The following is a 15363-nucleotide window of genomic DNA, read 5'->3' on the forward strand; positions in this document are numbered from 1 at the left end:
CCTTTAATATCGACATATAACATATTTCACAAACAAGAAACACAAAATTGCTAGTTAAAGTCTTGTAAAACAAAATTGTACAGCATGGAAAAGATCAAGAATAATGTGTTGGAGAAGATTTTGACGGTATGAGAGTTGAGATGAATTAAATGCTTTTAAACAAAGTGGGAGGGAGTTATATATCCTAGCAACTCTTATAAGACTCTTGACATATATGTCAAGGATGGGTTCCAAGACAATATAATAACGTTACTTACTCGCCTATGCAGTAATCGGACATGAGTGCAGTAGTAAACCTTTGCGGACACTTAAAATAGCGCATTGGTACACCGTCGTTCAAAATAAACATCAAATTTAGAATTTTATTAAAAAAATGTGGTATTAAATAACTTTTGAATATTTCAGCAAACTTCTAAGCAATATGCCAAAAAGAATACAAAAAGTAGGTCAAAATAAAGGTGGAAGCAACAAATATTAATAATATAAACATCCTAAATTACAATCTATCCTAAAACAGTTGAATATACTAATACTAATTAATGATTTCCAAAATGTACTTATTATTTTGTCCATCAATTTTTATGACTTTTTTCTTAATATCGCATTTAGAAGTTTATCTATTATCTATTTTTTTAAGTGTCATTTATGTTGCAAAACTTAAATTTAAACTGAACTTTGTCCTACAGTGAATACATTTTCTGAATTGAACGGAAAATATGCATATGTTTGTACTTATTATTTTGGCCATATATAAAAAACTAAAATTTTTTTGGTTAAGTTGAAGATATTTGCATTATCCTTTTCCCGGAAAGAAGGTTGACATTTTCTTTTTGAATGCTGTCATTGTATTTGTATAGGCATTACCAACCTGCGGTGTGCTGTTGATGGCAACAGTTTGAAAATCATTGCCATAGTCCAGAGCGCATTCGAACAGAAACTGTTATGTTATAGTGTTATTATCATATTTGCTCTGAGAATTGGGTCGCCCCACAGTTTATACAGTTGGCCATTCAGAGTTCTGTTAACAACATTTGACAACAAACATAATAGATTGTTCATTATTGTGATTTGATTTCCTTTGTATTTTATGTATTTGACAGCAAACTTAATAGTCAGGGCTAACTAGTTTGGGCTGAATGGCCAACTGTATAAACTGTGGGTCGCCCTTAATCTCTAGACATAGTTGTTTTTTTCTTGTTCTCCCTTTGGAACTTATTTTGTCTAGTCTTTTTGTGCTTCTCCACCATTTATTTTTTGTTCCAATTTGTTAATACATGTTACCAGTAGTGGAATTCTGTAACTCATTTTTTGAGTTACCGACAAAAATCGGTAACATTAAAACGCAAAATTATGAATGAAAAGTATCAATAAAAGTTGAGAGCACTGTTGCTATCTGTAGAATTTATCAACAGCTATATTTTGGTTGTTAACTTAACGAAAAATTTCGTTAATTACCGAAATTATAAGCATTTTAATTTTACCGATATTTGTCGGTAACTCGAAAAATGAGTTACAGAATTCCACTAAAGGTCATTGACCTAGCTTAAGCACCAGCTGTTACAGTTTTATAGTTACCTCTAGATTCTGTGCTGAAACGTACACACATATTCTTTTATTGTATTGTTACGAATGTAACTGATAGGTTTAGGTTAATTTAGTTTAATTTCCGTTAATTTAAAAATTTGAATTGTAACGTAAAGTTTTTATTACGCAGTTACTTTATTTAAGCAACAACAACTACCATGTAGAACTCTCTTCATTATTCTAGATGTTACTTTACCTTTTATTAATGTGCTTTTGTCTGTTTTGCCATAATCATGTAATTATCGTTTAGTTGCTACTTCTTTCTTGCATTTGTTTGTTGTTGTAATTACGTCATTACTGTGCTTGTCGTCCGCCTGTATTCCCCCATGTATGTATGTGAGTATGGTTGTTCGCTTAGTGCGAATGTGCGTCTGTGTGTTCGTTGCACAGACTCGAGGTGTTGCCAGACTTTCTGGATAATTCTAGACCAAGGAGACTTTGGGGTATAAATACAGGGGAACTGGCAATGACGAGTTGAGTTGTGTTTTAAGCGTTGAATTGAACAGATCGGTAAAAGAATAGCTGTGTGCTAACTAGAGACTTGCTGTGTGCTTAGTAATTAAAGTCGGTTCCGAATAAGTGTAATAAAGTAAATAAAGCATTGTAGAAACGTAATCTAAAACGAACCCTGTTTTATTTGGTACAAATCGAACTGGGAAATAAAACAACGTCTACACGGAGATTAGCTAAACCTAATTCCGTAACAGTATATTAGTTAATCCAAGCTATTATGTTTAAAACTAGGAAGATGATTTATTTTTAAATTGACTTATTATAATTCAAAATCTACATCGTCTTGAACAATCTCCATATTTACCGTATAAGGTTAAAAATGTTATTTTTTTTGTAATTTAGTCATTAAATCAAAAATGAACTGAATCTCTACTTTTGTTTGACTTATATGCTGTTTATATTAGAGCTTTTTGCAGGGTTAACCTTCTTTATGAAGATTTATTTGAAATATAAGCAATGGAATTGACATTTAAAACCCTGTCGGTTTGTTAAATCCGGTTATATATATATATATACGGGGTATTAACAAGGAACCAAGGGTTGGTGTAAGGGGGTACGGAATATGGGTTACCTTGGAATGTGCAGTGGGCACCCGGTAACATGGTTGGGTGGGCAGTCGTTTGTGCAACTTCATCAGCACAACGCAAATTAAGCTTTAAAGAAATAAAAATGTTTCCATCTTCTCATCTAACAACAAATGCATGCTTTAACAATCTATTAAAACGTTTACTGTAGCAAATCTCCCACAGACTGTGGTAAGTTCCCAATCCCACCGACGAGTTATAAGGCCGAGTATATGAGCATGCCACCGCCACTTTGTTCTGTGCTAGGAGTTGTACGAGGCTCATTCATGACCTCGTAAGGGGAAAAAATCTTTTGTTTGCATGCTACAATAGACACACAGCAAGGTGACGATAGTTTGTTGTTGTTTACAACAAACCATCAAAAGTTGTTATGCGTTTCTTTGCAATGCAAAGTCCATAAAAAAACAGTGGGAAGTAGTTACTTGGTTTACATATGCGGCTACGAGATTTTAAAAATGTTTCTGATGAATTCGTTTATTCTTGAACTCTGGTCGTCATAAAATTGGGGAAGATTTCTTTGTTTCAATACAAAGAACTAAGAGAACTGATGAGTCCAAGTGGCGTTGGACGAAACTAGTATTCTTTGCCTTTCCCGAAATTAAATCAATTTTAACTACATCCCACTTTAAATAAAACTTGTTGTTTTAAAAATTAAAAACAACAAAACCCGAGATTAAGCTGATTTATTTTACAGTAATAAAAAATAATTTTTAAAAATACACAACGGTTAAAAATTATTCTCAAAAATCCAGATTTCCTTAAAAATTCGCGATATTTTAAAAAATTCCAAATTTTAGGAAAAGTCTTAAAAATTCCACTATATTTAAAAAAATATTCGTTAAAATCCATGAAATTAAAAAAAATATACTTAAACATCCACGAAATTTAAAAAATATTCTTAATAATTCAACGATATTTTAAAAAAAATATTCATAAAAATTCCACTATATTTAAAAAAATCTTAAAAATTCCACGACATTAAAAAAGTGACTTAAAAATTTACGATATTTTTAAAAAAAAAATCGTAAAAAATAAACATATTTAAAAAAATCTTAAAATACCACATTAAAAGTCTTTCAAATTTCACGATGTTTAAAAAATCCCACATATTTTAAAAAGAAAATATCTATGATATATCAAATTTTACAATTTATTTACTGTTTAAATCATTTTTAATGACATCTTGAGGTAACATTGTTATTGGACATCAAGGCATTCAATCATCGGCATTATCTTTGTGCTTAAAAATTAGACAGTTAAGTTTATTTATAACATTTTGTAGTTGTTCTTGAGTTTTGTTTACGCTGTTGTCACTTGGCAATATTGCATGGACGTTTTCAGTAATCGTTGGTTTTAGGGTTTCTTTTAAATCGGCCCTTTGATGGATGGATGGAGGTAAAGAAACAGATGCCTTAGGTATAGGATGTTCACTGTTATTGTTACTGTTTTCCAGCTTATTGGATTTACGCCCACGGCGGCCACGTGTATGTTTTTTAATATTATTTGTACGGTCTTCTCCCAAGGGTTTCCAAATTTGTTTATGATTCTCTAAAAAATGAGTTATTCAAGTTGCATAATTAATTTATCCAGTAACGTGTATGCAAATCCAATTAAATTTACCTTTATTAGGAATCGTCGGATTTTCTTCCTTCATTATAATTTTTTTTAGTCGGCGAAGTGCATAATGACTTTTCAGATCTTTACGCTCCTTACACGTTTGCTTTGATATTTGTCCACTTTGTGATGATGTACCGTTATCAACGCCATTCTTTTGCTTTTGTCTAGCTTGAACTCTGCGTTCTTTGCGTGATAGTTTTTGATCTTTTTGAGCAACAGCTCCTCCATCAATAAATGTGCCATTTCGTTCGCATTCACTAATAATGTGATCAAAATCTGCATTTCGGCGCAAAGTTTTAGCATTGCCAATTAAAATAAGTAAAGATTTAGGTCGAGATAGAGTTACATTTAAACGCTAAAACAAGGAATAGAAGAACAAGAACTTTGGAAATTTAATTTTCTAAAGAGATTTTTTGCATCGTTTACTTACCCTTTTACTTTCCAAAAAACCCAACGATTCTGTACCGGAACGAACAAACGATGTTATGATTACATCCTTTTCTTGACCTTGAAATATTTCCACCGAACCGGTTGCAATGTCATGCCATTTGCGTAAATTTAATTCATCGCGTATATTTAGATACTGTTTTTTATATGGCGATATTATACCAATATCAGTTTGTTTCAGGGGCTTGCCATTAATACCAAAATACATGAGATCCTTTACATATTCCATAACGATTTCAACTTCAACGGGATTGTATAAACTAGGCGAATTAAGGATAAATTAGATTGCAAAATTATCTTTATTTCACATGCACACATACCTAGGCGATTTCTTATCCGATAATGATACACCCTCAATGGAATGAAAGATAATTGGATAATTCTTGTTGGGTGCTAAATGCCAATGCTTTGTTAGCGACACGTCATCTGAAAGATTTAGGAAAAGGATATTATTATTATTTTCAAACATATTTTTTAAAATAATGTTTCACTATTTTAAAAAATATGTTTAAAAATCCACGATATTTATAAAAAACATGTTTTTAAAACTATATATTAATAATAAATATTCTTAAAAAATCCAAGATATTAAAAAACGATATTTAGAAAAATAATTTTAAAAAATCCTCGATATTTAAAAAAAAATATTCTTAAAAAATCGACGACTCAAAAAATATATTCTTAAAAACATACACGATATTAAAAAGATGATAATTAAAAAAATATTCTTAATAATTCACGACTTTAAAAAATATTCATGAAAAAATCCACGATATTTACAAACATATTCTTAAAAAGTAAGTAAAGGCTATAGTCAGGGCGGGGCCGACTATGTGGTACCCTACACCACTACCCCTGTGTATAAGCTTTTCACTCGTAAACATTTCTTTCAGGGAGAGACTAAAGTTTTCACTTATCTGGCTTTTATAGCAAATTACTTAAGGTGAACTGAACCAAAATAATTAATATTTATTTTTATATTTCACGACTGTGTGGGTGACGTAGGGGATGGATGATACCAAGCAACGGTCCTGACCGGTTTTAACATGGCAAAGCCCAGAATTTATCTTGGTCCCTCTTTCATCTCAAGTGGACACTGACCTCCCCGTGGTGTCACCTGGGGAACTGCCTTTAACACCCGTTAAAGGTAGTGAGCTAACATGTGCCGCGCGTTCTCCCATAAGAACGTTAAAAACTTGGGTTTGGGCGTTGGGCTAGTAACCCTCTCCTAGAAAAAAAAAAAAACAGCATACTATGAAAAAACGAAAGAAAAGAAAAACAACCCCTCTAAAGTTGACGAACCCCGCAAACGTTTTAAGGAACATGATCTGCGAATCTGCACCTGGAATGTTCGCACTCTCTATAGAGAAGGTGCAGTCTTCGCATTGGAAGACGTACTTCAAAAGTACAAGGCCGATATTACTGCCCTACAGGAAATACGATGGATTGGGAAAGGCGTCACAGCAACACCTAAAGGTGCCGCACCGTATTATAGCTGCCATGACGTAAAGCATGAGTTTGGTTGCGGATTTGTAGTTAGTCGGAGACTAAAACATCTGGTATCCAGCTTCACTCCAGTGAATGAAAGACTTGCTGCAATTCGAATAAAAGCTAAATTCTTCGACATCAGCTTTATTTGCGCTCATGCTCCCACTGAAGAAAAGGACGAACAGACCAAAGATATATTTTACGAGCGCTTAGAAGAAACATATGACCGTTGCCCTGCCCATGACATTAAAATCATTCTAGGCGATTTTAATGCCAAAATTGGAAAGGAGAATATCTTTGGCCCAACAGTCGGGAAATTAAGCCTCCACAGTGAAACATCTGACAATGGTATGAGGCTGATAGACTTTGCAGCTGCAAAAAACATGGTAGTTAGCAGTACCAGATTTAATCATCTCGATATTCTTAAGGGCACCTGGCTGTCTCCAGATCAGAAAACAAGAAACCAAATTGATCATGTTGTGATAGATGGAAGACATTCATCGAGCGTGTTGGATGTACGATCGTTTCGAGGCGCAAACATTGATTCGGACCACTACTTTGTTGCAGCAAAGGTACGCACCCGCTTAAACGTAGCAAACAAAGTACGAACAGACACAACACGAAAGTTAGACATCGGTAAGCTGCAATCACAACAGATAGCCACAGCATATTCCACTCAACTAGCCCAATTGCTTAATCAAAGCACTCCTCATCCCGATAACATATCAGCGCAATGGCAAAGCATTGCCCACTCCATGCAAACAGCCGCAAAATCCATACTTGGATACCAGAGGCCTCCACCAAGGAATCCATGGTATGATCAAGAGTGTCGAGCTGCCACCGAAGAGAAAAATGCGGCATATACTTTACAATCCGTAGCAACGCGTAGCGCACGAGAGAGATACAGGGAGAAAAGGAGAGAGGAGAAACGTCTTTTCCGCAGGAAAAAGAGAGAGATGGAAAAGCGGGAGTGTGAAAAACTCGAGATGTACAGGAGCCAGAATGAAGTCCGAAAATTCTACCAAAGAGTCAAGCATCAAACTGATGGCTTTGGTACAGGCACATCCTCCTGTAGAGACCAGCAAGGTAATTTGGTAACTGATACAGATAGTGTACTCAGGATATGGAAAGAACATTTTTCAAAACTGTTGGTATCCAATAGCAGCGAAGACGACGAAGATACCACAGTCCCAATCCCAGAAGATGGTATTGAATGTATACCGCCCAGCCAAGATGAGGTAAAGACAGCAATAAATCGGCTGAAGAATAATAAAGCAGCAGGAGCCGATGGCTTACCAGCCGAGCTGTTCAAAACCGGAGGCGACACGCTGATAAGGTGTATTCATCAGCTAGTTAGCACTATCTGGCAGGAAGAACGAGTACCCGACGATTGGAACCTGAGTATCCTGTGCCCCGTCCACAAGAAGGAAGATAAGACTGTATGCTCTAACTATAGGGGCATAAGTCTACTCCCTATTGCCTACAAGATCGTGTCAGGGATATTGTGCGAACGACTAAAGCCAATGGTCAACGAGTCCACCATTGACCAGATATTTACCCTGCGGCAAATCCTGGAGAAGACCCAAGAGATGCAGATCGACACCTACCACCTTTTTGTCGATTATAAAGCAGCCTTCGACAGCCCGCTGCGTTCAAAGGTATTCCAAGCCATGTCTGAATTTGGTATCCCCGCAAAGCTCATCCGGCTTTGCAAAATGACTTTAACTGACACGAGGTCCTCAGTTAAAATAGGAAAGAACCTCTCCGAAGAGTTTGGTACCAAAAGAGGTTTCAGACAAGGAGACAGCCTTTAGTGTGATCTCTTTAACATCCTGCTGGAAAAGGTTATACGAGAGGCAAACGTCAAAAGAAGTGGCACAATCTACACCAATAGTCATGTTACTTGCTTATGCTGATGATATAGACATCATAGGCCGATCAGTAAAAGAAGTAACTGATACCTTTATGAAGGTCGAAGGAGAATCTGCTAAAGTGGGTCTGGCGGTAAACGGTGAAAAGACCAAGTTGATGGTGTCGACGCGCAATGCGTCCATTGAGCTCGGACCGACTGTGGAAGTTGATTCCTATAATATTGAGGTAGTAAAAGACTTCGTCTACCTCGGCACCTCCGTAAACACAACAAACGACATCAGTTGTGAAATAAAAAGAAGAATTGTATTGGCCAACAGATGCTACTTTGGTTTAAGTAAGCAGTTTAAAAACAAAGCCACATCTCGTCAAACAAAAATAACGCTCTACAAAACAGTGGATGATGAGATGAAAAGGCGCGGTATTCCAGAATGCGAAGCAACAAATAGAGAGAATTGGAGATCTTTTCTTAGTTCGGCCTACAGAACAAATGTTCTGTAATGGGCCAACTAAGTAAGTAAGTATGTCACTACTGTGTACACTACTTGGCACTGATTGAAAGCTTGTTGGTCTTCTTGATAAGCATTTTACATGTCTTTAATACACCAAACAGAAGCAGATGTATTTTTTTACCATCAATGCCACATTTTGTATTAAATGATTTAGTTCCATTATCAAGCTCTCTGCTTGAAATATGTCCAACAGAAGCATAAATATCTGACATGGAAATAAAATTCCACAAATTGGAAATTGGGATATCCTAGCGTCTTTTTCAACATCACAGCAAGCATTTCACCAATTTTGGTAACGCAGTTGGGAACATTTTAAAGCTCTGAATGTCTTCATTGTTGAAACGCATCCAACCAAAGCTGAGTATAATTCAAATAAAAAAATTGGTAAGTGGGATGTGCGCCAACCTATTTTGCATCATAATAAAGGTGATATTTTCCTCATCCATTGACGGACTTTCCTTTTGGAATACGACTACTAAGAACAGAGATATTCGTATAAGAAAAAAGCTTTGAATTTTTGTCCACATAAGTTTTTTTTCCATTGCGACCTGTAGCGTGATTACAAAAAATGGGATGCATTGCCGACCTTTGCGATATCTCTGGACGGACGGACACATAGCCAGATCGACGTAGCCCCAATATTTAAAAATAAATACTCCTAAAAAATCAGCGGCATTTAGAAAGAATATTCTTAAAAAATCTACGATATTAAGAAAAAAATATTCTTAAAAAATCGACGATATAAAAAAAATATTCTGAAAAATCGACGATATTTTAAAAATATTCTTAAAAAATCCACGATATTTTAATAAAAACAAAATATTGTTAAATGTTGAATATATATTTTTTTCAATTTATTGTTTAAAACAATATAATTAAAAAATTCTCGATATTTAAAAACATTATATTAAAAAATTCACGATATTTAAAATAATATTCTTAAAAAATTTATGACGTTAAAAAAATATTCTTAAAAAATCCACGATATTTTAATAAAAACAAAATATTGTTAAAAGTTGAATATATATTTTTTTCAATTTATTGTTTAAAACAATATAATTAAAAATTCTCGATATTTAAAAACATTATATTAAAAAATTCACGATATTTAAAATAATATTCTTAAAAAAATTTATGACGTTAAAAAAATATTCGTAAAAAATCCACGATATTTGAAAAATATGTTAAAAAAATCCCTTAAACTCCCAATTTTTTTCCGTACAGATAAAAATATTTTTCACATTTATTATGATTACGATGTTTAAAAATCCACAATATTTTAATAAAATATTGTTAACAAATCTACTATATATTAAAACTAGTAAGGAAAGGATCAAAGTCGGGCGGTGCCGACTATATGATACCCTACACCACTGTGAATATGTAAAATATAAATCGGAGCTATAACCAAATCTTCACCGATTTCGATATAATTTGGCACATTTATTTCTAGACCAAATTCAGTCACACACTCCAAATTTTATCGAAATCGGAAAAATATAGCGTGTTTGGTACAGAAAATATGTGAAATCGGCAGAAAATATATGTGGGAGCTATATCCAAATCTGAACTGATTTCAATAGAATTAACCACACTTATTTCTAGACCGAATTCAGTCAAACATTCCAAATTTCATCGAAATCGGACATATAAAGCGTGTTTGGTACAGAAAATACGTGAAATCGGCCGAACATATATATGGAAGCTATATCCAAATCTGAACCGATTTCGATATACTTTGGCACTCTTATTTCTAGACCAAATTCAGTCACACATTCAAAATTTCTTCAAAATTGGACGTATATAGCGTGTTTGGTGCAGCAAATACGTGAAATCGGGCGAAAATATATATGGGAGCTATATCCAAATCTGAAAAGATTTTCACTAAAAGCAATAGCGTTCTTCCAATGGCTAAAAAAATTGAATTTTCGGTCTTTGAAAGTTAGACCTATAGTTTTAGTCTTCTTCATAAACGAAAGGAAACTAATTGTTCCACTTTACTTCCATACAACTCGCGGTGGAGGGTATAACAAGTTCGGCCCGGCCGAACTTAACGACTTTTCACTTGTTAAAATTATATTCTTAAAAATTTTCTGATCTTTAAAAAATCTTCAAAAACTCTACGGTATTTAGAAAAATATTCTTAAAAAAATCTATGATATTTAAAATATACATTCTTAAAAAATCCACAAAATTCAAAAAATATTCGCAAAAAATTCCACGATATTTAAAAAAAACAATAATCCACGACATTTTAATAAAATAATATCTACTATATTTTTTATTATTTGTTTAACATTGTAGGAACCAGGGTTACGGAGTCGAGGTATTTTGGGCTCGACTCCGACTTCGGACCAGTTTTTTTCACGACTCCGACTCCGAGGGTAAATTCCTTTACCACTAAAATTAATAAAATTTGCACAAATGTTTAACTTTTTCCTATATTTTGCCGATATAGGCCAATTTGTTGGCTTTTCCTAACATATTCTTTAGAAAGAGCATTAGTACTCAACTATGGAACATATATATGAAAAAACATTCATATATACATATATTATTTCTATTGAAAGGGCAACAACATACAATTTAGAAAGTTTTTGTCGGTTTTGGCGTTTTTTTTTCTTCGCACGAGTAAATTTTGGTTTCAAAATATGTGAAAATTAAGGGGCAATACAAATCATAAAAACTACATGCGGTAAAAATTATAAGCAATTCATGAAACGTTTTTAAAATAGATGTAAGCCAGCATTTTCGAGAGCCTTAAAAAGCCATTATTCATGAATTTTATCCAAGAAAACTATGAAACATTTTGTAGATTTTCTTCATCTCAAAGAACATAACAAAATCTGTTTTCTGAATTTTAGTTTGAAAAATACCACGAAGTTTTGTGGCAAATGGCCGCATACGAAACCCCACTTTTTATAAAAGCGTTTTGCGGTGCCAACTCGAAAACAAAACCGATTGCTCTATATTTCTGTGGGCTTATTAAGAATCTCAAAATCTAGTTCTTCATTGATCGATTTTTTAAAAAAAATATTAGATTTTACGGAAATGGTGGACAGAAAAAGTCAACATATTAATGTTTGGCTTAAAAAAACTGACGTTTTTGTCATAAAACGACCCAACAAAATATGACAAATAAAATCGATCGATGAATTTCTAGATTCTGATGTCTTTTCTAGATTTTTATACAATCATCTAATAATTAAGATTTTATCTAATTTTATGTAAAAGCTCTTCAAAATAGACCTTTGTGAGAAGACCAGTAGGTCTTCTGACAGAAGACTTGTAGAACTTGTACAGAAGACGTTAAATACCCAATTATAATTCGATTATCATAGAACTTTATCTTTGTTTGCAAAACATTAAAGCATCAATTGGACCATAAAATATTCTCAACATGCACTTTGTAATCAAAATAGAGATGAAAAGATTTGACTTCAAAGGATAGTATATATCCTTTGCATCGCCCTCTAACTTAATATAATATACCGTTTTCTTAATTGTTTTCTTATATTTTTCTTTTAAAATAAATAATGATTTTTTGAAAAAATTGTGGTGTCCTGAATATATTATATTTCTTAACGTAGAAAAAAAATTGCCCGGAGTCGAGTTATTTTTTTCGACTCAGATTCCGATTCCAGCAAAATTGCTTGACTCCGAAACCCTGGTAAGAACAAAGCATATCTTTATTTAAAATGTGGTTATAAATCCCCTATATTTTCATAAAATATTGTTAAAAAATCCATTATATTTTAAAAAATATTCTTAAAAAATCCCTATTTAAAAAAGATCTTAAGAATCAACGATATTATAAAAAATTCTTAAAAATTCACGATATTAACAAATCATAAAAAATTCACAATATTTCAAAAAAAAAAATCCACCATGTTAAAAAAATGTTATTAAAAATCAACGGCGATAGCCGTAGTCGCTTAGTGCTTTAAGCTATAAGTTTATTATAATCTTTAATTGTAATAAATATTCAAATAAATAATAATAATAATAATAACAGTAATAATAATAATAATAATAATAATAATAATAATAATAATAATAATAATAATAATAATAATAATAATAATAACAATAATAATAATAATAATAATAAAAATAATAATAATAATAATAATAATAATAATAATAATAATAATAATAATAATAATAATAATAATAATAATAATAATAATAATAATAATGATAATAATAATAATAATAATAATAATAATAATAATAATAATAATAATAATAATAATAATAATAATAATAATAATAATAATAATAATAATAATAATAATAATAATAATAATAATAATAATAATAATAATAATAATAATAATAATAATAATTGTTCCACAAACATTCCATACGGGACATTAGCTCAATGATATGGGACCTACTTTCTATTGCCGAGTCCGAACGGCGTGTCTTAAGACACTACTTGTAGAGAAGTTTTACATGGCTGAAATACTCAGCAAATGGCGCCAACATCACTGAGGGGCATTTTGTCACCGTTGAAATTTTTGATGTTGTCTGGCCGGGGAATCGAGCTTACGACCTTCAGCGTGCAAGGCGGGTGCGCATACCAATGCACCACGATGGCACCCAAAAAAATAAATAATAACGACACTGTGCTACAGTGAAAATTTGCAGGGGTTCTGATGCATAAATTGGGTATTGTGGGAGTCCATGGAAGACTCCTTTGGTTTCTTTGGGTTACTTCGTTTTTTGATTTTATAACGGTAAATGTAGTGAAAAACGGGGTTTCTTGGATTTTCAACTTAAAACGGACATAGCTTCGTTGAGTTAGTGATTTAAGTGTGACAAAAACGCAATAAAAAACAGGAAAATGTTTTTTCTCGTGCTCTAGGCTGCGAAGAAGACACCAAACTGCATAATTAGTAGAGGGGTAATGACAGTTCCAAATTAAAAGCGCCTTTTTTGCCTATTCGGCCCACTGTGCAGGCTATGTGTGTGTGAGAGAGAGAGTATGTGTGTGTGTAAGAGAGAGAGAGAGAGTGTGTGAGAGAGAGTGTGTGTGCCCAACATACCAAAAAAGCTTGAGAATTATATTATAATAAGCTTACCAACATAAGCCTTAAGCTTACAAAAGACTTGAGAAATCAGTTGTTAAAAGCTTATGTCATAATTGTAGAAAAATCGAAACGGAACCCTTGTTTATAAGCTTACCCTTGTAATTGTAGAACAAGCTTATGCAATTAATATTATCTTAAGCTTACCCTTGTAATAGTAAAACAAGCTTACATATATTTTTTTTTTTAATTTTTTATTAAAATTTTATAAATTCAGTTCATATTTTGAGAGTTAGTTATAAATTAACAATGTGTGTAGTGTATTTTATCATTGTTATTTTTTAATTTAAATTAAGTTGCTTAGTGATTTAAGTTTTCACTCTATGATGTAATTAAAATGATTATATTTATAGTTACGTTTTTTGGTTTTATAATTGTTTCGCATCTTTATGCGATTTTTCGCGAACCGTCTTGAATGAATGTGTCGTTGGAGTTGCGGCATCTATAAAAAGTAGAAATTTAGTGATAATTTTTTCAGTTAATTTTGTAAATTAAACTTCCTTTATATAGGCGTTCTTGTACAATAGTTGTGCGCCTTACACTCTGTATGCACGGTTTCGATTCACAGGTCGGTCAAAAACATCATACTCTCCAACAGTGGCAAAATATCCCTCAGCGTAATGTAGACGACATTTCCTGATCAACCATGAAAAACTTTTATACAAGTGGTGTCGTAAAACACCCCGTTCGGATTCAGCGATAACAAGTTGGGCCCATATAATTAAGTCAATATGAAGCGGCGTGCACTGATTGATATGAGATAAATCTCCCGTGTCTATTAGGGGATGTGTATGGGAACATACATATGTATGTATGAATGTCAATTATATAATTATTCAAATTTTCATCACTTTCACTTTGTTCGCATTCACTTCTACTTTCACCACAACCGCTATTTATGTCACCAATCCTGTAAACATCTTCGGATTCGTAATTTTTTTGTTTTTAAGAATTCAACCAATGAAGAAGACTTTTTTGTCTTTCAACACTTTTTTTTTTTTTTCGATTGTTTGAGTGGAGTATTCCCCCATTGGCTCAACTTCATTTATTACCCTCTATTACAGAGAGTAATGATTTTCAAAACGAACTGACAGTGTTGCAAAATTTTACTGATCGCTACCAATATCATGATTTCATCCCGGCGAAGGGAATTATCAATTGGCTTCTCAGTTTTTGAAATGATGCCTTTTTTAGCGAAAAACCGAACTCTTTAAGTGTCTAGTATTCCCATATGAATGAGAATCACACTCACTTTTCGGCTTTTCCAAAGAAACACCAAAATCAAAATATTTTGCAACATGTCAGCACGTATCAACTAAGAATTCTTCGAATTCTGTGAGTTGAAAAGAACACCAACACAGTTGCCTGTGAGGTTGTTTATTGGAATTTTGTTTTTTTGTTTTTAACAAAGCTCCAATTCGCCCGTGCCTCGGCTGTTTTTTGTTTGTTTTGTTTTTTGTTGAAGTTCAATCTCATTTTCGATTGTTTGAGTGGAGTATTCCCCCATTGGCTCAACTTCATTTATTACCCTCTATTACAGAGAGTAATGATTTTCAAAACGAACTGACAGTGTTGCAAAATTTTTACTGATCGCTACCAATATCATGATTTCATCCCGGCGAAGGGAATTATCAATTGGCTTCTCAGTTTTTGAAA

The 15363-nt window shown here is 32.9% G+C and overlaps 1 protein-coding gene across 1 annotated transcript in view; it reads right to left on the reverse strand.

The window, feature by feature from the left end:
• Positions 1-3808: 3808 nt before the first annotated feature.
• Positions 3809-15363, reverse strand: part of LOC141386803 (putative helicase mov-10-B.2) — a 36332-nt gene continuing 24777 nt past the window's right edge. The window contains exons 12-15 of the mRNA XM_073955714.1: positions 5066-5171; positions 4729-5005; positions 4302-4653; positions 3809-4229 (exon numbers count right to left, since the gene is read on the reverse strand). Of these exons, the coding sequence (XP_073811815.1) occupies positions 3898-4229; positions 4302-4653; positions 4729-5005; positions 5066-5171 (1067 nt within the window). The 3' untranslated portion in view covers positions 3809-3897. The remainder of the gene's footprint in view (positions 4230-4301; positions 4654-4728; positions 5006-5065; positions 5172-15363) is intronic.

Source organism: Musca autumnalis, unplaced genomic scaffold, assembly GCF_047663935.1.
Source record: "Musca autumnalis isolate F117 unplaced genomic scaffold, ASM4766393v1 scaffold_5, whole genome shotgun sequence".
Classification (NCBI taxonomy): Eukaryota; Metazoa; Arthropoda; class Insecta; order Diptera; family Muscidae; genus Musca; species Musca autumnalis.